At 47.9% G+C, this 22,829-nt stretch overlaps 2 protein-coding genes across 5 annotated transcripts in view; one reads left to right on the forward strand and one right to left on the reverse strand.

Moving 5' to 3' along the window:
- The window catches only part of Clcn1 (chloride voltage-gated channel 1), a 28,469-nt gene extending 16,039 nt beyond the window's left edge, over positions 1–12,430 (forward strand). Inside the window, exons 13-23 of the mRNA XM_041634909.1 lie at positions 2,308–2,377; positions 2,550–2,660; positions 4,930–5,143; positions 5,372–5,505; positions 7,787–8,019; positions 8,483–8,600; positions 8,874–8,953; positions 9,183–9,221; positions 10,958–11,062; positions 11,139–11,225; positions 11,718–12,430. Coding sequence (XP_041490843.1) covers positions 2,308–2,377; positions 2,550–2,660; positions 4,930–5,143; positions 5,372–5,505; positions 7,787–8,019; positions 8,483–8,600; positions 8,874–8,953; positions 9,183–9,221; positions 10,958–11,062; positions 11,139–11,225; positions 11,718–12,089 — 1,563 coding nt within the window. The 3' untranslated portion in view covers positions 12,090–12,430. The remainder of the gene's footprint in view (positions 1–2,307; positions 2,378–2,549; positions 2,661–4,929; positions 5,144–5,371; positions 5,506–7,786; positions 8,020–8,482; positions 8,601–8,873; positions 8,954–9,182; positions 9,222–10,957; positions 11,063–11,138; positions 11,226–11,717) is intronic.
- A 375-nt stretch (positions 12,431–12,805) lies between these two features.
- Positions 12,806–22,614, reverse strand: Fam131b (family with sequence similarity 131 member B). 4 transcript variants are annotated; one of them, XM_041634930.1, is made up of 7 exons: positions 22,446–22,613; positions 19,870–19,979; positions 19,512–19,547; positions 19,139–19,232; positions 18,681–18,878; positions 16,712–16,855; positions 12,814–16,494 (listed from the first exon to the last, which is right to left on the reverse strand). In XM_041634930.1, exons 2-7 carry the CDS (start codon positions 19,921–19,923, stop codon positions 16,022–16,024), a joined length of 999 nt encoding a protein of 332 aa, XP_041490864.1. In that variant the 5' UTR covers positions 19,924–19,979; positions 22,446–22,613; the 3' UTR covers positions 12,814–16,021. The 4 variants fall into 4 exon arrangements, with proteins under 4 accessions (XP_041490865.1, XP_041490862.1, XP_041490864.1 ...); XM_041634927.1 differs by having other exon boundaries at positions 12,815–16,494; positions 22,386–22,613; XM_041634931.1 differs by lacking the exon at positions 19,512–19,547 and having other exon boundaries at positions 12,806–16,494; positions 22,446–22,614.
- Positions 22,615–22,829: the final 215 nt, after the last annotated feature.

The following is a 22,829-nucleotide window of genomic DNA, read 5'->3' on the forward strand; positions in this document are numbered from 1 at the left end:
AAATCAAGAGATTTCCCATGAACATGAATATAATCCTAACATCTCTGCTCCCTGTTAATAAGGCTAACAGCATTGCCTGGTGTTGAGTTTCAGCATAGCCTGAGGCTCTCTGTGAAAGACTTTTTGCCTGAATTTTCACATTATTCCTTCTGGTGATGGGTCTAAATATAATGAAGTCGGTGATAACAGGTTTCTAGTTACTAAGTTCTTTAGAACTGGATCTTTAAAATATTAGAAGTTGCTTGTGTGCAACATCACTCTTGGTTTCTTTTTTTCTGTATCTGCCAATAGCTAAAAAAGTTTGCTATTCTTAGTCACCCCATTTTGTGGCATGGGAGTTGTAACTTCAGTACCCCTGGTCTTGATCTAGTTTTTACACTTATCTGAGAATCTACTTTACCCTCTGAAATTAGACCTATCCATCACCCATCATCTGTATCATTGGAGCTTTCAAATAACCTGAGCTCACAGAATCCCTTGTGACTCCCATGTACTTATTCTAAAGAGATGGTACATCAGAGTATAATGCTTCTTGATGAGTTAAATGTCATAACTCAAGGAGCTTAAGCAACAAGTGCATGGAATCCTGCCTCCAGACTGTCTAATGGGGTAGTCTTCAGAGGCCTCTGCTCATCTGCATTTTCAACACGTTCCCTGGATGAACTTTACTTTGAAGTGTTTTAGTGACTATGAAGCTTTGAGAATCTTTTACTGTTTTGCATGAATATTCTTCTAACATAAACTTGTCTTTCTTTAGTTGCTTCCTACCTACACTTATAGAGCATTGTGGCAGTGAAGAGAAGGCAGAAATAGAGAGGGTCACCTTCTTTCCCCAACAAATTGTCAGTCTGTGCCCTCTTTGCTTTGCACATTTAGCTCTCAGTTCTCAACCGTCTCGATGATCATATTCGGACATGAAGTGGATGATTTTGTTTTGCTGCATCTCATGCTTCTAGAGTAAAATTTTCTTGGGATCTTCCTAACTGCCTCTTGGGTTCAGCTTTGGCTCAGAAGAATGCCTTCTAAAATTCATAAAATTTAGTTCTCATTAGTGTTTCATAGTCATGATTCAGGGAATTGCAAATACTTTAATCTTTTTTCCCCTTGTTTTTTGAGACAAGGTTTCTCTGTAGCTTTGGGACCTGTTCTGGAAGTAGCTCTTGTAGACCAGGCTGGCCTTGAACTCACAGAGATCTGCCTGCCTCTGCCTCCCAAGTGCTGGCATTAAAGGCGTTCACCACCACCACCAAGTGCTAATACTTTAATCTTGTTCAAACTTTTGGCTGTTTTCATCTTGTACCTAATTAGTTTGGAATCCTTTTCTCAGGTTGATTAACTTACATCGGAATTACTTTCCAAACGATGTCTCAAGCTTTTATTTCTTCTTTAGATATTTAATGTTCGGCCACTATTCTTATTATGCTGTATTTCTCAATTCTTTTGGATTCTTTGCCTCAGAGCCTACACATTGCTTTTACTATAATTGTCCCAATTTCTGTTGGAATAGAGCCTTGCAAAATTGACCTTGGATATCTTTTCTGGTATATTGAAAAGACTAATCAGGTTCTCAGTTGGCCCCTGTGGTACAGCCAAGACAGATCATTTTTTTTTCCAGTACTGGGATTTAACACAGGGACCTCACAGATTCTAAGAATATACTCTATCACTATGTCCCCAGGATCCAGATATCAGTTTGATCCATGTTTAAGGTAGCTTGATATCAAAGACAAAGGCTCAAACAAAGCTGTATTCTCTTCAGGTTCCTATGAGGCTTACCTTCTGCATAGCTTTGTAAATGATCAAATCAAAGCTAAATTAACCATACAAAAATTCAGTAGACTTTAAAGTATCTGCCACATTGATCTGGGGCTCTTTTATAAAAATAAACTGAGCAGGTTAAAGCAGCCTCCAGCTTTGTTCTGGGACTACTCCACAGAGACGGATGGGGTGGGCTGACTGAGCTCACTGGGCGAGGGTCTTTTGGGAACAGTGAAGGAGGGATCCTCTGGGACTTCCTTGTTGTAGATTGCCAAAAGGAAAATATAGTCACTCAGAGTTAGGTTTTGAGTTAGCCATCTGAAGGAACCTTTTTATCCTGGTGTATTTGTTGAGCTTTCAGCCCGAAGGTGCCAAGATTTTCAGGATCTGGAGAATGGTGACAGACAAGGTTTCCAAAAGGAGTAGCTATCCCAGGACACTTCTGTTATGACTCTGAAAGCAGGAAGGAGGCGGGCAGTGAGGAGAGAGGGGCATGGAGATACTTTTGGAAAGGGTATTCTAATGTTTCTTTTTTTTTTTTAATCCTAGTTTTGGATGTCCATTGTGGCCACCACTATGCCCATACCCTGCGGAGGCTTCATGCCGGTTTTTGTGCTAGGTAAGGGTTGATGACATCATATTGATAGCTATAATCTGGGTGGAGATGAGAAAACAAGGAAAAACCTAGCACACTGGGAATTTGTGGTCTTAGTGCTTAAGTACAGATTATGCTGAGAACGTGGAGGCAAAGAAAATTTATCTTACTATTACCCTTCTTTATCTACCTCTAGGAGCTGCATTTGGAAGGCTGGTAGGAGAGATCATGGCCATGTTGTTCCCTGAGGGTATCTTATTTGATGACTTCCTCTACAAGATCTTACCTGGGGGCTATGCAGTAATTGGTGAGACATATTCCTAATTTCTATAAGCAGACATTGAGTACCCCAAATCCCTGCAATCAAAGTCTGCTAATACATCTTCTTTCAAGGTACAGCAATTTAGTTAAGTACAACACTATTCAATTTAAGTTTTGTTCGAACAGCCAGCTCTTGGCTCTGCCTCTCACTGTTTCTTTTTTGTAAGCCTTAATTCCTCCCTGTGGAAAATGGATCATAGGTATCAAATAAGAAAATTAGGGTGGTTCAAGGCCAGCCTGGTTTACAAAGTGAGTTCTAGGATAACCAAGGCTACACACAGAGAAACCCTGTCTCAAAAAAAACAAACAAAAAAACCCCCAGAAAACAAAAGAAAGATGTGGTACCTTGCTTTATCTTTACATGTTTAGTAGGATCTTTATTTCCTAAGAATTAAGGAACCAATAATGCAGGTGATGGGCCCAGTTCATTTAAACTGAATTGTGTTCATGTTAATGGGAACTAATTTTTTGTAATTTAAAAATGCCATCAAGAGAAGTTATGCCGTATCACAAGTCTCACATAGGTGGTTTATTGGAAGAGGAGAGAAGGGGCAGAAAAAGGGGTGAGGAGGGGCAGAGACTGGTCCCTCGGGACAAGAGTGATAGGAGGGGGGGGAGGGAGAGAGAGAGACTGGAGGTGGGCAAGACCCAGCTTTTAAAAGGGAACTTAGCAAATGTTTACAGGACGTGCTCTTAGTGGCTGGAGCTGGACATTTCCTGTCAGGTCAGCACCCTAAGGTCAGGCTAGTACAGATGCCTAAATAGGAACACTAATAACACAGGAGTAAGAGCTGAGAAACACGAGCCCGGAACTTCTAAAATAGCTGCTGAGGTAGACCTGTGTATGGCACTCTACTTCCTGATCCTAGTTCATTTATAAACGCTTCATTTATCCATAGGAGTCTTCTGTTCTCTTCGTGTCTCTCCAGTATCTCTCGTCTTCCATATTGCACAGTTTCCAGTATATACATACTGTGTAGGTTATGTTCAGAACAATGCTCTGTGCATTTCCTACTCAGGTCATATACTCAGGTCATAGTATTAGAATTTTGTGACCTTTAATTGTTGTATTTTCAAATAACCATTCTCCTATATTTTTCCAATGAATATTTCCATCATTTTATTTTATTAGTGAAGGTTTTTGTTTTTTTAAGACAGGGTGTCTTTGTTGGGGTTTCTAATACTGTGAAGAGACACCATGGCCATAGAAACTCTTATAAAGGAAAATTTTTCGTTGAGTGGCCTACAGTTTCAGAGGCTTAGTCAGTTTTCATCATGGCAGGACACGGCAGCATGCAGGCAGACATGGTGCTGGAGAAAGAGCTAAGAGATCTATATCTTGATCAGCAGGCAACAGGAAGGGAACTGAGTGCCATGCTGTCCATTGCTTGAGCATAGGAGACATCAACCACCCCCCCCCACAGTGACACACTTCCTCCAGCAAAGCCACACCTACTCCAACAATGCCATACCTCCTAATAATGCCACTCCCCATGGGAGCCATTTTCTTTCAAACCATCACACAAGGTCACTTTACACAGCCCTGGCTTTCCTGGAAGTCGCTATATAGACCAGCTGGCCTTTCCCTCATATTTGAATAAGAAGTACAGTTAAAGTATGAGCGACTATTGAATTGATAAGATGACAACTTAAAAATACTTAAGATTGATTCTACCTTTGGTGAGCCTATAGAATCATAATGATTTAGATCTGTAATAATTTTAGAAGTTCTTTAGTGACATTGTCACTCTGTGGATGAGAGCATGTTATTCAGGGAAGTAAAGACTGTTCATATAATAGACACACATCAGGATATGTGGCTCATGATCAATGGAGTCCTCATGGTTCTATGTCCACAGCATGGTTCTTGAATTTTCTTGCTATTCATTCATGAACTGTTGGCATAAACACCTGAGGCTCAAAGTAAGATTCTATTATTAGGTTTTTAAATATTCAGTTGAAAGCGATCCAAACTTTGAAAAACAAAGAATGGATATCATTCTCTTCATATTATAAATGAAAAGTTCTGCATGTACATTTTGTAACTTACTGAAGGTTATATATAAATTAGATCAAACAGATAGTTTTTGAACAGGCCAGCATTCTCACCCCTACTCTTGAAAAGTAGCAGTGCTGGGATTGTTGGTACTGACCCGGGTCCTGTCTCCTATTCTGTGTCATTCTCACGGTACCTCATTCATCTCCCACGCCAGAAAAGACAGCTCTAACCCGTCAATATATTCCTCTCACTCCAGGAGCAGCAGCTCTGACTGGGGCTGTCTCCCACACAGTCTCCACAGCTGTGATCTGCTTCGAATTGACTGGTCAGATTGCCCACATCCTGCCTATGATGGTGGCTGTTATCTTGGCCAACATGGTGGCTCAGAGTCTGCAACCCTCCCTCTATGACAGCATCATCCAGGTCAAGAAGCTTCCCTATTTGCCAGACCTTGGTTGGAACCAGCTCAGGTCAGGACCACTAGCGAGAATTAGTTTAGATATGGCGGGATGTGGGAGGTCCTGAAGCTGAGAACAAGGCTAGCATCAGAATGCATGTTTCTTCAAAAATTATTCTCATGTTTATACATATTTAATAAATACTATAAGTGAAAGAATGCATGTCAGACCTTGTGGGAAGAAGGAAGGGCCAGCATAGACCTGTAGTGGGCTAACCCAGGATGCTTATTTCCTCCTTAGCAAATTTACAATCTTTGTTGAAGACATCATGGTACGTGATGTGAAGTTTGTTTCAGCTTCTTGCACATATGGGGATCTGAGAAACCTACTCCAGACCACCACAGTCAAGACTTTACCATTGGTTGATTCCAAAGGTAAGAAGGAAGGAAGGAAGGAAGGAAGGAAGGAAGGAAGGTTGGTTGTTCAGAGGCAGAGAGCACCAGCATCATCTTAGCTACTTTCTAACATCCTAATATAAACAGATGTAGGGAAGAAATGCTTATTTCAGCTTGTGGTTTCAGAGAGTTCAGTCCCTTATGATAGAGAGAGCATGGTGGAACAGGGTAGCACACATCATGGTAGGCCAAGATGCCTAGGAAAAGAAGCTGGCACTTAGCTGCTTTAATTCCTTTTACCCCCCCCCCTTTTTTTCCTGGGATGCAAAGCCATGGGATTGTGCTACTTATATTCAGAGTGGATCTGCCCCCTCCCCATGTAATCTCTAGCTCTGTCCTCATAGACACACCCAGAGGTGTGCCTCACCAGTCTCCTGAGTGATTAAAATTCAGGTAAGCTGACAGGATTCATCATCGCAGGGATGGACTTAAACTTAGAGCTACTAAGGGAGGTTCAGTTTATACTGATTGAGGAACATGCTCTTCCTTTAGGATGTAAAAACTACAGCCATAACATAGGCACACAAGACAGTTAAAATCCAATTAAGAAAATACAAGCAATTCTTACTATTCATGCAGCCATGAAGTTTAAAGTCCTCATGCACCTGGAACAGTTTTCAGAACAACGTTCCAAGAGGAAATACAGAGCCAAGTCCCTCGACTCTGGTCACAGCATTTTTGCCATGCAATCAATACATAGCCATGTTGTCTGTGTTCTGTTTTAAGATACCTTATTTAATAGACATTTTTTTTTTCATTTATAAACCATGAACTCGTGGCCAGCAGCACTGTAATCCTACCTAAGTGAAACTCACCTAACGTATCTTCTCAATAAGGCAAAGCACGGCCCTCCCTCTACTGCTTAGAGTCAGTAAGTAGACAGCACTTGAGCAGAACGTCTGGGGACACTTTGATGGCAGAGTCACTACACACAGCACAAAGATTCTAAAAAACAATGTGGCATCAGATAGACTGCTAACTGAGCACTGTTTGCTTGGCCTGGATTGAGAGGACTGAGTGCTGTTGGTTCAACGTCAGCTGGGAACATGAGGTTCAGGCAGCTCCCCTTGTTGTTGCTCTGCGAATGTCTGTGAATTAGAATTGCAGATACACTCACGGTGGGTAAGCGATTTCAGGAGGAGAGACTTCATAAACAGTGTGGGTCAACTGAAAATCTTGGGTCCCTCTCCTACTTTACTCAGTAATGTCATGGCTTTTATGGCCAGCCTAAGGAAGATTGAGAACTGTTCCTCATGGAGAAGGAAATGGCTTTCATAAATGTTGATGTCACCTTCCCTTCCGTTCACCCTTCTTCCTGCCCACCGCTGGCACTTCACTGAGCTGTGTGTCACCGCCACTGTCGTTGTCTTTCTTGTTAGACTGGGTAGTCTTCAAATGGAGAGACCATAATCTCTATACTTTTAGAGTTCTATGTATTCACTGGACATTCAGTATATACTTCACTGGTCTGTGAATTAGTGCAATAGAAAATAGACACGAGGAGCTATTTGGAGCCAGGAATAATGCTAGTTTTGACTTAGACATTCAGAGTATCCAAATTCCTCAAACTACATTAGTTCAGACATTGCCATAAGCTCAGAGTCCTTCCAAGTAGCTCCTGAAGCCATGGGTCTTCCTTAGAGCAAGGTGCACAGCCAGTGGGTGCAAGGTTTTCATGATGATGAAGATGTAGCAGTAAGGCATGTCTTAGTACCCTTGATGCAGTGCTATGGACGTTAACTTACAGAAAATGTTCAGCACTGTAGCAGGATTTTTATAAACATAAAGATCTCTTGGAAAGGGAGCATCTTGTTCATATCCTCTTAGGACCTAGGTGCTTTAAAGGATGGAACTTCTTCCAGGAGAGAGGACCCGATGCTAGTGTTGCTTATAGACTTCTTTAGAGTGTGTTTGAGTTTCAGACCATTACAACTGTCTCTCGAGTTTCATTACTTTTGGATAGGGTTAATCAGCATATTTTAATAGCGAGCTTACATTTTTGCAAATACGATATTAGGGCATCATACAGATAAGTACAGATTAGCACCAATTAGTGTGCTGCCAATTGGGTCTGGAAGTGCTAAGTGTGTGAAGTTAAAGGAATCAAGTGAGGCCACCCCGGAGGAGTTTTAAGATGAAGTTTTCGGTAAGAGAAAGTAAGAACTGGAATCAGGAAAGGCTCTGAGCTCCTGCTGCACCTGACTTGCTAGACATTGTGGTCGTGGAGCAGGCCCTCAGGGAAGCGTGGTTGTACCCCCAGAGTCAATGATCCTGCTGGGCTCAGTTGAACGCTCAGAACTGCAGTCCCTCCTCCAGCGCCACCTGTGTGCAGAGCGAAGGTTGAGGGCTGCCCAGGATATGGCACGCAAGTTATCGGAACTGCCCTATGATGGCAAGGCACGGCTGGCTGGGGAGTGGCACCCTGGTGGTCGACCAGAGTCCTTCGCCTTTGTGGATGAGGATGAAGATGAGGACATCTCCAGGAAGTCAGAGGTAACCAAGACAGAAGAAAAAAGGAAAGTGACAGAAGCGAAAATGTCAGTAGGGGTCAATAGTGATGTCTCTCCTGGATTGGGCTAGACTGGACTGCGCTGGGCTGCACTGGGCTGGACTGGGCTGGGTTGGGTTAGGCTGGTCTGGGCTGGACTAAGTTAGACTGGGCTGGAATGGGCTGATCTGGACTGAACTGGACTGGACTGGGCTGGGCTGGGCTTTGCTGTGGCAAGTGCTGGAAAGAAGGAAAGGGGAAGGGAAACACTGGCAATTGAGAAAGAGATCATCCTGGATCCAGTGCAAAAGAGACCAGGGCCTGAGTGGTGTTTTGAGAGGAAGAAAAGAATTCAAGGTGAGGGGCAGTGTAGAGTTAGATCTCCCAGGACACCTGCTGGTAAAGGCAGCAAGGAAGGCATCATGAGGCCTCTTTTCTGAGACTGAGAATGCTTTATTTTATTTTTAGCTTCCACCATCTCCCCTTCCTCCACCTCCCCTCTTTCCTACTGCTCCATCATACCCCGAAGAACCTAATGGGCCGCTGCCCAACCACAAACAGCCACCTGAAGCTCCAGAGCCTGCAGGTAAGGACCTCAGCATGCTTTGGGAGTTTTGTTTGGACTCACGTTTACTAAAAGCTACTCTTGTAAAGAGATGTGAGGCTAGGCGATTTCAAGAGCTGACTCTAATTGATAAATCCCATGATGCTTTCCTAGGGAGTTGGGAAAGAGGTAGAAAAGAGGAATGAATCCCCTGGGGTACAGCTAGGGGAAGTACGGATCTTTGGTGGCACAGTGTCAGAGACCATTGGCAGCACCTGGTCACACCCCACCCCATCTTCTCATGACTCCTTTCAGGTCAAAGATCTTCCATCTTCCGGCGCCTGCTGCACTGCTTACTGGGCAGAGCTCACTCTACAAAGAAGAAAATAGCCCAGGTAAGAGAATGTATGTCTAGAGGAAGAAGGGAGATCAGGAGCCTGTCCTTGTGGAACAAGAAGCCAAAGTCCTTAGAAGGGCAGAGATCCCACCAAGGGTGGCAATGGTTTGAAAAGGTGGCTTTTTGGGCTGGATCTGTCCAGGGAGACATGGTTTCTACATCTCTGAAAACTGACTAGCCTTAAGAAGAAAAGGGAAATAACTTGGCCCTGTTTCTTTCTTCCCTAGGACTCAACGGATTTAGTGGATAACATGTCACCGGAAGAGGTAAGAAAATCCACTGCAGATTATTTCATCCAGTGAAGGTATTGCTTTTCTTGCTTTGTTTTTGAGACAGGGTCTTACTATGCAGTTCCTGGGTGGCCTGGAACTCACTGTGATGGCCTCAAATATCCATCTGCCTCTGCCTCCCAAGTGCTAGGATTAAAGGTGTGCACCACCATTTCTAATTGTACCGTGAAGACTCAATACCAGACTGTTGATGAACATGGCCCTTTAATGCCTGTTAGAAATAAAGCGCATCTAGGTACAAAAAGAAGACCGATTATGTATTTCTAATGAATATCTTCCTCAAACAGATATTGAGAAGACATTTCTGAGGTCAAGAGTCAAACAAAAGTAAAAATTCTTTATATATCAAGATGTTGATTTTGACAAAAATCATACTGAGTCAATACAGAAATTAGAAAAAGCAGTTAATGTGAAAAGAATTCACCTGCTGTCCCTGCTAAGATTTAAGTCTCACATAGTGAGAACTCTAGTTTCTAACCGGTGTTTAACTTTCCTTAAGACCCAGAAGCAACATCTTCCTCTCCTTGGACAGAAGCTGGAGGTATATCTAGTATGTGGTCAGCACAAAAATGCTAGACTCTACCAATCACTGCCTATGGAGCCCCTGTCAAACTTAGCACTGTGTCCCTACTACTTCATCTGCGCAATGTAGATGAAGGCAGAGCTGTTAAGAGGATTCGATGAGCTAAGACATGGATAGAAATTAGAATTATGCCCAGTACAGATGAAGTGCTTGGCAAATGAAATGTAGCTACTGTTGTTACTGGGAAAGGGGGTAGAACTCAGAAGGACCAAGAAAGCAGGTCCTATCTAAGTCCCATCCTCTTTGCAACATTTCAGACAATCATCCTCTTATACTAAGAACCAGTTAGGCTCCCTGTAACCCTTTAGCCAGGATCATGGGAGTTTACAGGATGCATAGCTGTATCCAGAAATTTCAACAGAACATGACCCTTGGAGGGAGCTTCAATGTGGACTCAGCACTCAATCCTGGGACTAGGAGCTAGCTAGCCTTTGCTGGCACTCTCTGCAGGTAGAGTGCAGATTTAGAAAATAAGAAAATTGAAGCGTGACATCATTCAGTAGTGACAGGAGAGCATCTTAGATTGATTGACGAGTCCTGGAAAGAGTGGCTTATCTGGCATCTTGGGTTGTAGATGTGTAAGTCCAGAGGATAGCTGGCTTTGAGCCTTAATGATTTGATTAATAGATTAAAAACAAAACAAACAAAACATAAACAGTCCAAGTCCACTAAATACCAAGCAATGCAGAGAGTCTGCTCAGAGTCAACAAATAGTCACTCAGCTCTACACGTAAGAGGTGACTGCTAGCTGCCTCCATCTCCAGCTGTTGACATCACTTAACTCTACCAATGAGTGTATATCCAGTAGGCAGAGGGGCCAACATAAGGCTAAGTATAAACTGCCATTTCTGAAAAGCAAAGGCTCACAAAGCATCAAGGTATGATAAGAATTATTGAACAGAAAAAAAAGTGTGTGAAGACCAGGAGGACACAGACTGTAGGAAGGACCCATATTCTGGGTACCTGAGGGTGAAGGGTGGACCTTGAGGCCAGATAACAGAGGAGAAGGAAGCTGTGACCCTCTGAGAGGAAAAGGTGTGCCTATCAACCAAGAGTGTCTGTGATGGTTCCCGCGGGACAAAGCTGGGCTCCTGAAGTTGAAGGGGTCTCTGTGCTACTCTGTCAACAGATTGAGGCCTGGGAGCGGGAACAGCTGAGCCAGCCTGTGTGCTTTGACTGCTGCTGTATTGACCAGTCTCCCTTCCAGCTGGTGGAGCAGACAACGCTGCACAAGGCAAGCCCTTGCTGACTGCTCAGGGCTCTAGGGAGGGCAGAAGTGGGCACATGCTGACCTGTGCTTTCCCCATCAGACTCATACACTCTTCTCACTTCTTGGCCTCCATCTTGCCTATGTGACCAGCATGGGGAAGCTCAGAGGTGTCTTGGCACTAGAAGAGGTAAGGATGCCTAGGCCCCAATTGACCAGAGAGAGAGAAGGAGGAATGGACCCAGGACAAGGGGACATGGTGGGGAACATGTAGAGCAAGGGAGAGACAGCAAAGCATGTTGTGGACACAGTCCTCTAAGGGACATAGTTCTCCAGCCAGTGGGGACCCCATGTGGTTTGGTTGAGTGGGGTTTAGGTGAGCTATGGGGAGGGGTGTGGGGATATATGAGAGGTATGCAGCAAGCACTAGGTGGAAAGGGGTTCCGCGGGCCTTTCTCAGGGAGGCTGGCAGTCTCTTCCTCCTGATATGCAGGAATAGCTTTGTCTTTTTGTCTTTCCCCATGATTGTTCCCTGTCTGTCTTGGCTTTATCTCCTGCTTGCTCCTCTCTTCATTTCCGTCTCTTCCTGTTTTGTCGATTCTTGCAGTGTTTTTTTCATTGCCCCCCATGTTCTTTCTTTTTCCCATTGTCTCTCTCTTTACCTCTTCCTCTTCCTCTCCAGCTACAGAAAGCTATTGAGGGCCACACCAAATCTGGGGTGCAGCTCCGCCCTCCTCTTGCCAGCTTCCGGAATACAACTTCAACTCGGAAGAGTCCTGGGGGGCCACCCCCTCCTGCAGAGGGCTGGGGTCTGCCTGAGGGTGGAAATGAGGCTCCTGGAGCAGAAGTCATAGTTCCTACCATGCCAGAGACTCCTGTACCACCTCCATCTCCAGAGGTCCCTCACTGCATGGCCCCAACCAAAGTGGAGGGTGAGCTGGATGAGCTGGAGATGGTGGGAAGCCCAGGACCAGAGGAGGACCTGGCTGACATTTTGCATGGCCCCAGCCTACGGTCCACTGATGAGGAGGATGAAGATGAGCTGATTCTGTGAACAATCCCTTCCAAACTTTCTTCATAAGAACCAGGGACCCATGCCAGAGAGTGGGCTTGTATGTGATAGGGGTGTTGAAGTCGGGGAGGCCTCAACTTCATCTTATTCTTACCCGCACTGTGAAAGTTGATGGTGATGATCTTAAGGAGAACTTGACCTTGGGCATGGAAGAATGTGGGTCCATCAGACGCCTTCCCCCATTCCCAGGCAGGGCTCAAGAACCCATGCTTGGAAGACCCCTGCGTTTACTGCTGTGCAGGTCCAGTCCCCATCAGTCTCTCACCTCCCACAGTCCCCAGTGTTGTTCGGGTACCATCCTGATTCTGCCTGTCTAGATTTTGGCTTCCGCATGGAATAGGAGAATGGTGGTCCAGATGGATTGATGTGCCACATTGGAAGGGATGTGGGACCATAACATTGCACTGTGGACTGACCACCTTACAACGTGCCCCCAAGCCCGCCCACCCTAGGTTCCAGGGAACCAAGTGCAGTTCCCTGGAAAAGAGGTTGACAAAGGCTCCATGTGGAGAGGCAGGATGTCATGGCCCAGTGCATGTGTCTGACCCTGGCAGCAGAAAGCTTTCCTGTATCCCGGGCTGTCTCCCTAGTTCCAGGTTTCCCCTAGGACAGGCATATTCCCACTGCAATGGCTGGCTTAGCCTGCCAACAGTCATCTCTGCCTTGGAGCTACTCTAGCTGGAGCTCCTCCCCAAGCACCAGCAGTGGGTCATGCAGAGTCCAGTCCTTTATAGTAGCTCCTTGGGATCTTCTGGCATAGACTTGGGGGTACCCTGGGGTGGCAAGCTTTCATGTGCCCAACCCCTAGAGGACTCTTATCTTGGTTAGCCAAGAACTTGATAGTTGTACTATACAGCATTAGCCTGCTCCACCCAGGAAGAGAAGCCACATGTTCTGAGTATGTAGACACCCGGCTCCATTCACGGCTTTTCCTTCCCTCGAGGTATACTTTAGCTCTGCAGCTGAGCCCTCAGACAGTCTCTTGTCTGCCCCTCCTCCCTTGCCCAGGTCTCCTCTATCCCCCCAAATAAGACACTCATACTCAGAGGATGCCACCACATTCTGTTTAGTGTCATTGAACACAGCCTCTGGCCTTCTCCAACATGGGTTCCTTCGACCTCCTCAGGCCAAGAAAGACACTGAAGCCTAGGTAGGAGAATTACAGGGGGCATCCAAGCCCATGCCCATGTGTATATAATCTATAATACTTATATATATTTATATAGAATTCTCTCTGTAATATATGTCATAGAATCCTTCCTGGGCCTGGGGTGAGTTTCACATTAAGAAAACATGCTAAGACTGACCATAGAAATGGGTATGCCTCAGACCTGGAAGACAGTGTGGGATGTAAAGGGGTAAGAACTCATCCTTCAAGATTCCCTCCTTAGTACAAGGAAAAAGAAGGGAGGTGTGTGAACTGGGGAGGGCAATGGAAGGGGAGGAATGGAAGGTTTGGATTTTCATTTAATAAAGTCAATTGAAAATTAAAGTGTACCCCCCCCTAAAAAAATCATTTAGCAAGAGCAGTTTCATTCACAAGAATATAAAAAAAACAGCCCTGCTCCCCAGCTGCTGTAACACGTGCTGCATAGCCTTTAACCCCAAAGGAAAAGCAACCCTTCCCACCCACCCCTAACAGCCTCTTCCTGCACATGCCCCACCCCTCCCCTTAAAGTAGGCTAGAAGCAAACCCCCATGCACCCTGCCCCCAGCACCAGAGAGGTTGGTCCCTCCCTCCAAAAGAGTTCAACATGGTTCTGGGTCAGCTCCTTGAGTCTTCTCTCTCCAGAGTGGGGCGGGCCTCACCTGCCTCTGTGGCAGTTTGCCAGCAGCCTGGGGAAACCAAGCCCCTGCTCAGGTACAGACCCTACAAGGCTCCTTCAGGTCTTTTGTAGTCTTTCATTGGGGACCATTTGGCTTCCTTGAGGAATGGAAGGAGTAAAGAAAGCTGCTTTAGTTTAGTCTTCCTAACTCTCCAGGGCCCTGAGCAAAAGGGAACCAAAGTGAATGAACCTACTCTCTGGACTCGATGTCCACCTTCACCTGGGGGAAGAATGCGGGGTCACTGAGATGAGACACACATGTTGATAGAGAGAATAGACAAGGCAGAGAGACCCTTGGAGTAGGTTAGCTTGAACATGCAAGTCCCAGGGGGCTAGGACAGGAGACCAGGGGTTAGGGGCAGTTGCCAGGGTTGGCAGGCTAGCCCTTCCTAGTCCGAGAAATGAGGTCCTGATAGGCTAAACCACAACACTAGCAAACACGAGGTATCTTCTCCCATTCAGGCAGCGTTAGATGAGCTGAGTGACTAGTCACCTACCTTGGCTCTCCAGGTCTACTCCCATGTTTCCTCCATGACCCGACCCCAGGATCCAATGCATCCCCTCCCCTGAAGGATGTGGGACACCTACTCCAGTTATACTTCAGTGTATGAATACGGTGCAGGACAGAGTCACGGAAGAACAAGATCACACCAACTCTGAGCCTCATTGTTCCTGTGGGTGAGGGAGTAGTTCGGGACCCCTGACAGTTATAGTAGGACACAAAGCCTTGGAACTGGAGCCATAAACAGACAGGAGGAAGAAGAAAAAGAGGGTGGCAAGCTTGGGCGTCTCCTATCAAATCTCTGCTTATGCCAAGGGCCAGATTGAGGCTGCGGCTGCTCCAGCCCATTCATAGCAATACTGCACCGACTTGCTGCTGCTCCCTGTCCCCACGGTTCACTCCAAATCGGGGGGGGGGCAAAGGAGGTGTGGGAGGGCAAGCTTATGTCTCGCAACAACCTGTCCCGTAAGTAATGATGGATGGAGGAGCCCGGCGGAACAGCCGACACAAACGCAGAAGCATCCAGTGTCCACCCTGGCCCATCCAGTGTCCCCACCCTGGCCCTCAGCCACCAGCCCAGCCAAGGCAGTGACAGCACCAGACTTCCCACTCCACTCTGCTCAACCCTGAGTCCCCAAGAAGTTATAAAAATGTAGAAAAGGCAAAGAGAAAAGTGTAAACAGCTCCAGAGAATTAGGGGAAGGTAGAGGGAGGCCCAGCCCTCGTGGTACCCCCGTTGATGGGACACTGCGATCCGAGGTCAACAATCTGAGACTGGTTCCCACTCACCCTCCTCAGGCATGGGTGGAAGAAGGCAGAAAGGGAAGCTAGAGTAGCCATCCCCATGGGGCCTTCTCCCACATCCTTACGGTCCTCCTTCCAGCCACAGGGCATTTAAGTGGCTGTGTTTATTCTTTGTCTCATTGGCGACCCTCTTGCCTCTGAGTAGGCTTTGGGATGAAGAATCATACTGTGACCCCTGTCATTCCCAGCTGCCATGTCCATCTCGTCCTTGGCTCCCGATCCCAGAAGCCAAAGAATGCCTGAATCGGGCACACTGTCTATGCTAAACACAGAAGGGCTGTTCAGGCCACTCTGCCGTCCCCACCAAGCCATGTCCAACAGCCCTGAGGCCTGCTTCCCACAGCGGAGAAGCACTGATGCCATGGCCAGAAAAAACAGAATCAGGAAAGCAAGAGTGAAATGGAGAAAGGAGGCATTCAGACAGCACAGCCAAGGCTCCTGGAAGACGAAATCAGGGGTGTAAGAACTGAGATTTGGCGTTCAGCACGGCGCACCTGGGCATGGACCCAAGAACCATAGCTATGGCTCATCTCCCACCATCATGCCAGGTTCATAGCCACCTAATTTTGCCTGGGTCTCAGTTCCTGGAATGATGGTTTCTGGAGTACAAGCCTAGATAAAACCCCCTGCTGGTCCTTCACTTTCCAGGGTGCTAGCGGGCTGGTGAGGGCTGGAAGCTAGCGGTTCCCTGCTGTCTTCTGCCCGGGTTTCATCTGTGCTGCTGGAGCTTGAGAAGGTATGGGTTGCAGCCATGCCCCTCAGGTCAGTGGGGTGGGAAGAAGCTAGTTGTTGGTGTCCCCCTCCTCCTCATCAAAGGACTGCACACCTGAGGATGTGACATCGGACACCTTCCGGCTAAGAGCGGTGGACATCTCCGGATCTTCTCGTGGGGAAAGTGACTCCAGGTCCCGGCATCCTGCATCCTCTTCCTCCTCAGGGGCCAGTGGTCTCTTCTCTTCCTCTACAGAACCCCTGGCCAGGTCCACCCCACCAACCTCTGGTGCCCAGTCAGTGTCTACCCCCAACAAAGGTGGAGGCTCCTGAGCAGAGTATCCTGAAGCAGGTTGGGAAGGCCCTATGTCATGTAGGCTGGGCTGTGAGTCATCAAATGCAGGGCCAAGATAGGATCCTGTAGCTGGAGATGCAATGAGGGACTGATCACTCGCTTCCCAGGCATCTGATGACCCCAGGCAGTACATCCCCTGTGACACGTAGGAGTGAGGCCATCCATCCATGGGGGCTTGAGCTAATGCATCTGTAAAGAGAATGAGCAAGGTTGGAGGAGCCACAGAACATCGCAGGCAGTGAGAAGAGCTCACGGAACTTTTGTCTTATGCTTATGACATAGGTATGGGGGCACAAAAGGAGCTGAGACTAACAGGAAAGTCCTAAAAGAACAGAAAAGGACAGAGGGAGTCTAAATTGCTGGGAAGCCCCTCAGACTTAGGTTGGACCCTAGAAGCATCTCTCACCCTGACTCTCCATCAGCTCCTGGTAGTTGTCACTGTAGTTGCAGTCCAGTGGCTCCTGGGTAGAATTGACACTCATGTCCTCACCATCCATGGAAGACCAGGCCATAAGTGTAGCCTCAGAAATAGCAAACTGTTCCATGACACCTATGAGAAGAAATGAAATTATCCTAAGAGTCCTCAAGTAACCCTTAGACTCGTGAAAGGGGTGTGGAGAATCCTGGTGCAGCGTGGTTCAATGGAAGTACAAGATAAACCATGTATCGTCTCACTTAAGAAAACAGAGGGCTTGAGAGATGGCTCAAGGGTAAGAGCACTGGCTGCTCTTCTAGAGGTCCTGAGTTCAATTCCCAGCAACCACATGGTGGCTCACTATCATCTATAATGAGATCTGGTGCCCTCTTCTGGCCTGAAGGAATACACACAGGCAGAACACTATACATAATAAATAAATCTTTAAAAAAAAAGAAAGAAAATGAAACAAACAAGTGGAATTAGTTTTAATAATAAATCTTAAATTTAAGTGTATACATGATTCTCTTTCAATATACAATCAACATAAACATTAGTGAGGTATTTTGCATTCTTCATATGAAATCTTTGAATCAGTTGGTACTTTCCTTATAGCACATCTTCATTGAGATGGTCATATTCACATTCTCAATAACCACATGTAGGTAGTGTCTACTCTTTTACTCTGAAGCAAGGCTAGACCATGGGGAATTTTTCAAAAGGTCACACTTATCAAATTCCTAGAGGAAAAGATGGGTTCCTCTGGTGAAATAGCCTGAGAGATTAAAGTTAGAAATTCCAGAAGTTTGTCTTTGGAGGTTTTAGAATTTGAACCTGGAGTTAGAGAGATGCCTTAGTGGTAAAGCTTACTGCTCTAGCAGAGTACCTGAGTTAGGTTCTGAGTACCCATGCCAGGCAGTTCACAACAGCTTGTACCTCAAGCTTTGGGGGTTCTAACATCCTTGCCTCCAGGGTCTCTTACATACATATGGAACACACAAACATATGCAGGTAAAAACACGTGAACATAAATAAAACAATTTTTAAAAGAAATAAATTGAACATAAATTCAGATGGTCTAGGATACAGGCATCTAGATAGTAGGTTTCAGAATTAATGAAGAATTCCCAAGGGAACATCAGGTGAATACGGGTCCCCAATCACATAAGCGACTCTGTCAAGGGACTAGAAGAAGCGAGGGCATGATAGCGAGGAAGAGAGCATTGCGGGTCCCTGGTCTAGTCAGAGCCATGAACAAGCTCCATTGCTATTACCTTGTCCTCCCTCTCTGCCCTCCATGTCTATCATCCAGCCCCACTCAGACTGCCTCCACCACCCATACCAACAACACAAAAGTCCTTCTCTTCAACCCTACCCCTCTCCTTGGGTATCCTTCCTAAGAGCTGCCAACAGGATTAGTTTATCTTCCCATGGACACCACATATGCGTCATCAGACCTATACCAGTGTCATCAGAATGAAACCGTTTTCAGGGCCATTCCCCTTAGCCATCCACTCTCACGAGTCCACTAAGTCAATTCAAGAAATCAAACATTGACGAGCATGGCTAGAAGAAATCTCCGGGGCCTCCTTCATTTTTAGAAACAGGTATAAGCAGAGTCATTTGAAGTCCCAGGCCCCAGTGTTTTCCCTAAGACTAAGAGAGGCCAGGGGAAAGATGGTACCATATTAAAGGAAAGAAAACATCTGGGACATATGGCCTCACAAATCTCATTGGCACCCCCATTTTCTAAGGCTGTAATAAAAATATGTTGGAGGGAACTTACCAGAATTAACCAGTCCCAAAACAAAAACAAACAAAGTTGAAATCAAAGCTGTTAGAAAATATGAACCTGTGATCAGCATGCAGGGAGACCATTTTGCCAAAAGAAAGCAGACTGGAGGTTCAGCCTCTCACCATCAAAACAAACAAACAAACAAAACGCTTGAGATGTAAGTACCTGCTAGGAAACGTGCCTCCTTCTCGCCGTCGCTGAGGTCAGAGTAAGCATCTGTATCCCTGCGCACAGCCTCATGGCTGTGTTGTGGCTGAATTGTTGGGGCCTTTCCCCAGCCCTGCCACTCAATCATGTGGGCCACCCGGCCTTGCCCCATGGCTGTAGGCTTTGTCACATGGTCCTTCATGCTTCTCGAGATCCCTATGGAGTCAGACAATACATCCACACCCTTCAGGATATCACACAATACATATAGCAGATCCACCCATCATCCCCACCCAGGTTCCATGGGATTCCAACCACTGGGAAAGTATCCCTCGGTATCCTGAGGGGGTAGTCTCAGGACAGGATAGACTTGACGGAAATGCAGATGTTGTGCGGGTAAACTCTGAGACATCTTGATGAGCAGGGAAACAAAGACGATCCTGCCAATAATCCCATTTCCAGGTTTGGAGTCTCACCTGAGAATGATGACTTGGCCAGGGCCCCAATGCCATAGGCATTAGAGTTTCGCTTAAGCTTCGGAAGGATGGAAGTGGTGTCCTCCATGGAGAGCTAGGACAGGGAAGGTAAGAGAGTGGGCAGAGGAATAAGAAGGCTTGGGGGGGGGGGGTTGCTCTACATATAGAATAGAGTTTTTGGTTCCCAGGAAGGTGGATACCCAAGGGAACAAATGACAAAGAAAATCAACGATGTATATAGGCACACCCCTGAAAGCTGGGAGGTCAGCAGAACAGGGGAGGGCTCGTGTGGCCTGTCTATAGAGGGTCCAGATGAATACAGGAAAAGAAGGGTCAAGGTAGGTTGGGGAGGGCTAGGGGTAGCTGCACTCACATTGATGCCGTCCCAGGAGAAATCTGTTCGTGTTTGCTGTAGGAGAGAGGAGAGGGGATGGTATCTGGGCACCTCTAGAAGTGCAATTCTGACTTCTTCTGAGGGACTTCCAGAGAGTCACAGAGGGGTAGACCTTCCTGAGGCTGAGAAAGATCTCAGTGTGTAGCTTTTGGTGTGTGTTTCGGGAAGCAGGAAGATGTGGTCTGTTCCATCTACAGGAGTGTTTGGGATGTTGCCACAGAACTTATGAAGAGAATTCCCCCTTGGGCCTTTATGGGCTGATGAGGGTCAAGCAGCTAGGAATCTGGGCGAGGTTGCTGTAGTCGGGAGGGTGGGTCTCTGAAGCATCCATCCTTACCTCCGTGGAAGGTCGATGGAGGCTGCTGCCATGCAGTGAGCTGGTGCTGTCCATGTTGATCTGATCGACATCCTTGAGGCCTTTCCAGTCCACAGCAATCACTTCATTCCCTGAAGCAGCCAGGTTAGTTGCTCTCCCTCATTCCCCTGATCTCTGTTTGCTCCCTTCCCATAAAAGACAGAGCCTAGGGTCCAGCCCTTCCACACCTGCCCACCAGTGCCATGCCGTCTGGCTACCCATTTCCTTCTATGTCTTTACCATCCATAAATTTTCGGTGAGAGAAATAAGTGAAACAAAACACTCATTTTCAGCTCAATGGGGAACAGCATGCTTAGGAAAAAATGCTTCCTGGCCCTCTCTGGTGTTGTTTACATGGAGAGGGAGGGGTCAGGGATCGGGTTGTTTCCATTCTGTGCCGAGGAATCTTTGAGACTGTCTTTATTGGATCCAGACTTCTCACCAATTAACTGCCCTACAAACAAGGACACAGCTTTCTAGGGGAAGCTACTTGACTGTGCAGCTGGCTTTGATATTTGAGGGATGAGAGGAATGTGGCTTCCCTCTTGGGCCTTCCTAATAGTCAGGGAACTTAAGATATGGTGGGGATAAAGGCAGGTGATAGGTAAGAACCTGAGACTGTTTCCCCTGGAGCCAGACAACTCGAAGATGCAATGGAGACTTTGAGCCCAATTCTCTCAGGGGACAGAAAATGAATTCAGGAGGAGAGACAGACATAAGAATAGGAAACAAGAGGACTTTGTAATTTTGGAGCTAAAAGAACAGAAGTTCAAGGTGAGATGACAGGAGACAATGGGGGAGGTGGATGGGACACTTTGAGAACTGGTGGCCGAGTAAGGAACCTAGGGAAGACTCCTGACCTGAACACAGGTGTCCTCTGGAAGTCGTGGGGACGAATTTCTTGAGTATTTACAGAGAGATTCAAGAATCAAGTGGCAGCCTGAGCCATCTGCCCTAAAGCCATTGCGTACGTGAACTTTTGCCTTTTGGGTTTAGGATTATAGGTCCCTTCTCTGGAGGTATTCTGACTGGGTCTTCAGCATAAAGAGGCATCCAGCATGCAGCAATAGAAAGTGGCAAAGAACAAAGAGGATGGAGGTCCTAGGAATTTGAGGCAGAGCTCTCCATATACCCTCCAAGTTGTTCTGTTCTCTCTTGGGATCTTGTGAAATGATGAGGTGCCTGAGACTCAGACCTGTGGCTAGGTCAAAGAGGAATACACTGAACTAGCAGTGATGGGACAGGCAGAGAGCGCTCTCAGAGAGGAGTGGGAGAGGAGGGGTGAGCAAGGGGAGGAAAGGGAGGTGGCCTTGAGAAAGAGGGGGAGCTGAGTCAGAGGGAGGGGGGTGGTGGCAGGGAGATGGAGGGAAGGAGAACAGGGAAAGAGGTGAAGGCAGAGGAGGGTCTCCATGGAAATAAACTGGGTCTCAGAAATCAGGCTTCTGGAAAGTGAGTTTGTTTGTAATAATAATACAAATTATTCTCTCAGCCTGAGGTCACTAGGGCGTATGGGCGGGAGAAATTGGGAGTTAGGAAGGGGAAAATTGGGGGGTTTTGGAAAGGACTGTACTAATGGGCTCAGCCCTAAAGCGGAATGGATGCATGGGGGGTGGGAGTAAGGGGGCGGTAGTAAGGCAGAGGCTGGAGGAAGAGGACCGTTAAGGAAGCGCCTTTCTTCCCTCCCCCTGTCAAAGGTAAATAAAGAGCCGGCTCTGCCCTGCCTGCCCCCGCTGACAGGTGCAGGAGGGTCCCGGGGCTCTGGCGGACCCCACCCTTCTGGGAAACGGAATCCCGACCCCTCTCGGGACGGTAAACCTCTAGCTCCTCCCCGAGTCCACGGCTCTTCCCAAGCACCCCGGCCCAAGCCCTCCGGGCGTGGAACCCGTTCCCTCCCAGTGGCACACTCTCTTCCCGCCCCCGCCCCAGAGGGAAAATGCACGTGAACAAAGCAAATCGGGGGAGGCAGGAGCGACGGAAAAAGGCTACCAAGAGGGAAATGGTTGGGGGCAAAACACACATGCCATATGGAGGGGAAGGTGGAGGGTGAGGATGGGAGGGGGCGCGCGGAAGAAAGTCAGGGCTGAGGCTGGAGAGAAGGTTCTGAGAATAGGGGCTGCTTCAGAAAGAGGGGCGCCCCGGAGGTTCTGGTCACGGCGGAGTAGACGCGGATGGCCTGGGGGATGGAGGGATGGGGCGACTGGGAATAGGGAACAGCGAGCAAAGAAGGAAGCTGGTGGAGAGGCGGTCGGGGAAGGACCGCGCCTGCGGGAGGGCGATGAAGAGAAGGCAACGAGCCGGGAGGGATGGAAGCCTTGGAGGAGCGAGGGCAGAGGGATGGAGGGACCACAGCGGATGGAGGGAAAGTGAAGGCGCGAGGCAGGGCCAGGCGAGCCGGAGGGAGGTCCCCAGGGGCGAGGATGGGGATGGGGGAGGGGGCCGGAGGAGAGCCCCCGGGCAAGCTTGCCCCTGACCCGCGCCCGGCCGGCCGCCGTACCCACCCACAGTCCGCGAGCCGATGCAGCCCATGGCTCCGGGGTCCGCCGGGGCCCGGCCCTCACCGACTCGGGGTGCGCGCCGGGGGGAGCACCGGGAGCCGCGCCGCCGCCCCAGCCGCTCTGCAGCGCCGCGGCTGTCTCCGCTCGGCTCCGCTCCCCCCTCCCCTCTCCATCCCTCCCCACGGCAGCCTCCGTCGCCGCCGCTGCCGCCGCCGCCACCGCCTGGCTCCCCCGCCCCGCTCGGCTTTCGGCGGCCGTGGAGGGGGCTGCTTGGGGATTGGCTGCGCGCGGCGCCTCCCGCCCTGCCCCCGACCGGCGATGCTCCCAACGCCCCTCGCCGCGTCCCTCCGCCTGTCCTTCGCAGCCCCCACCCCTGGGCTCCTCGCCCATCCCCGCTTGTGTGCTCCCCGGAGATGCTGATGGAGAGTCGATAATAACCAGCTTGGG

The sequence above is a fragment of the Microtus oregoni genome, unplaced genomic scaffold, assembly GCF_018167655.1.
Source record: "Microtus oregoni isolate MIOR12 unplaced genomic scaffold, Mior012 000046F_ref0000063, whole genome shotgun sequence".
NCBI classification, from domain to species: domain Eukaryota; kingdom Metazoa; phylum Chordata; class Mammalia; order Rodentia; family Cricetidae; genus Microtus; species Microtus oregoni.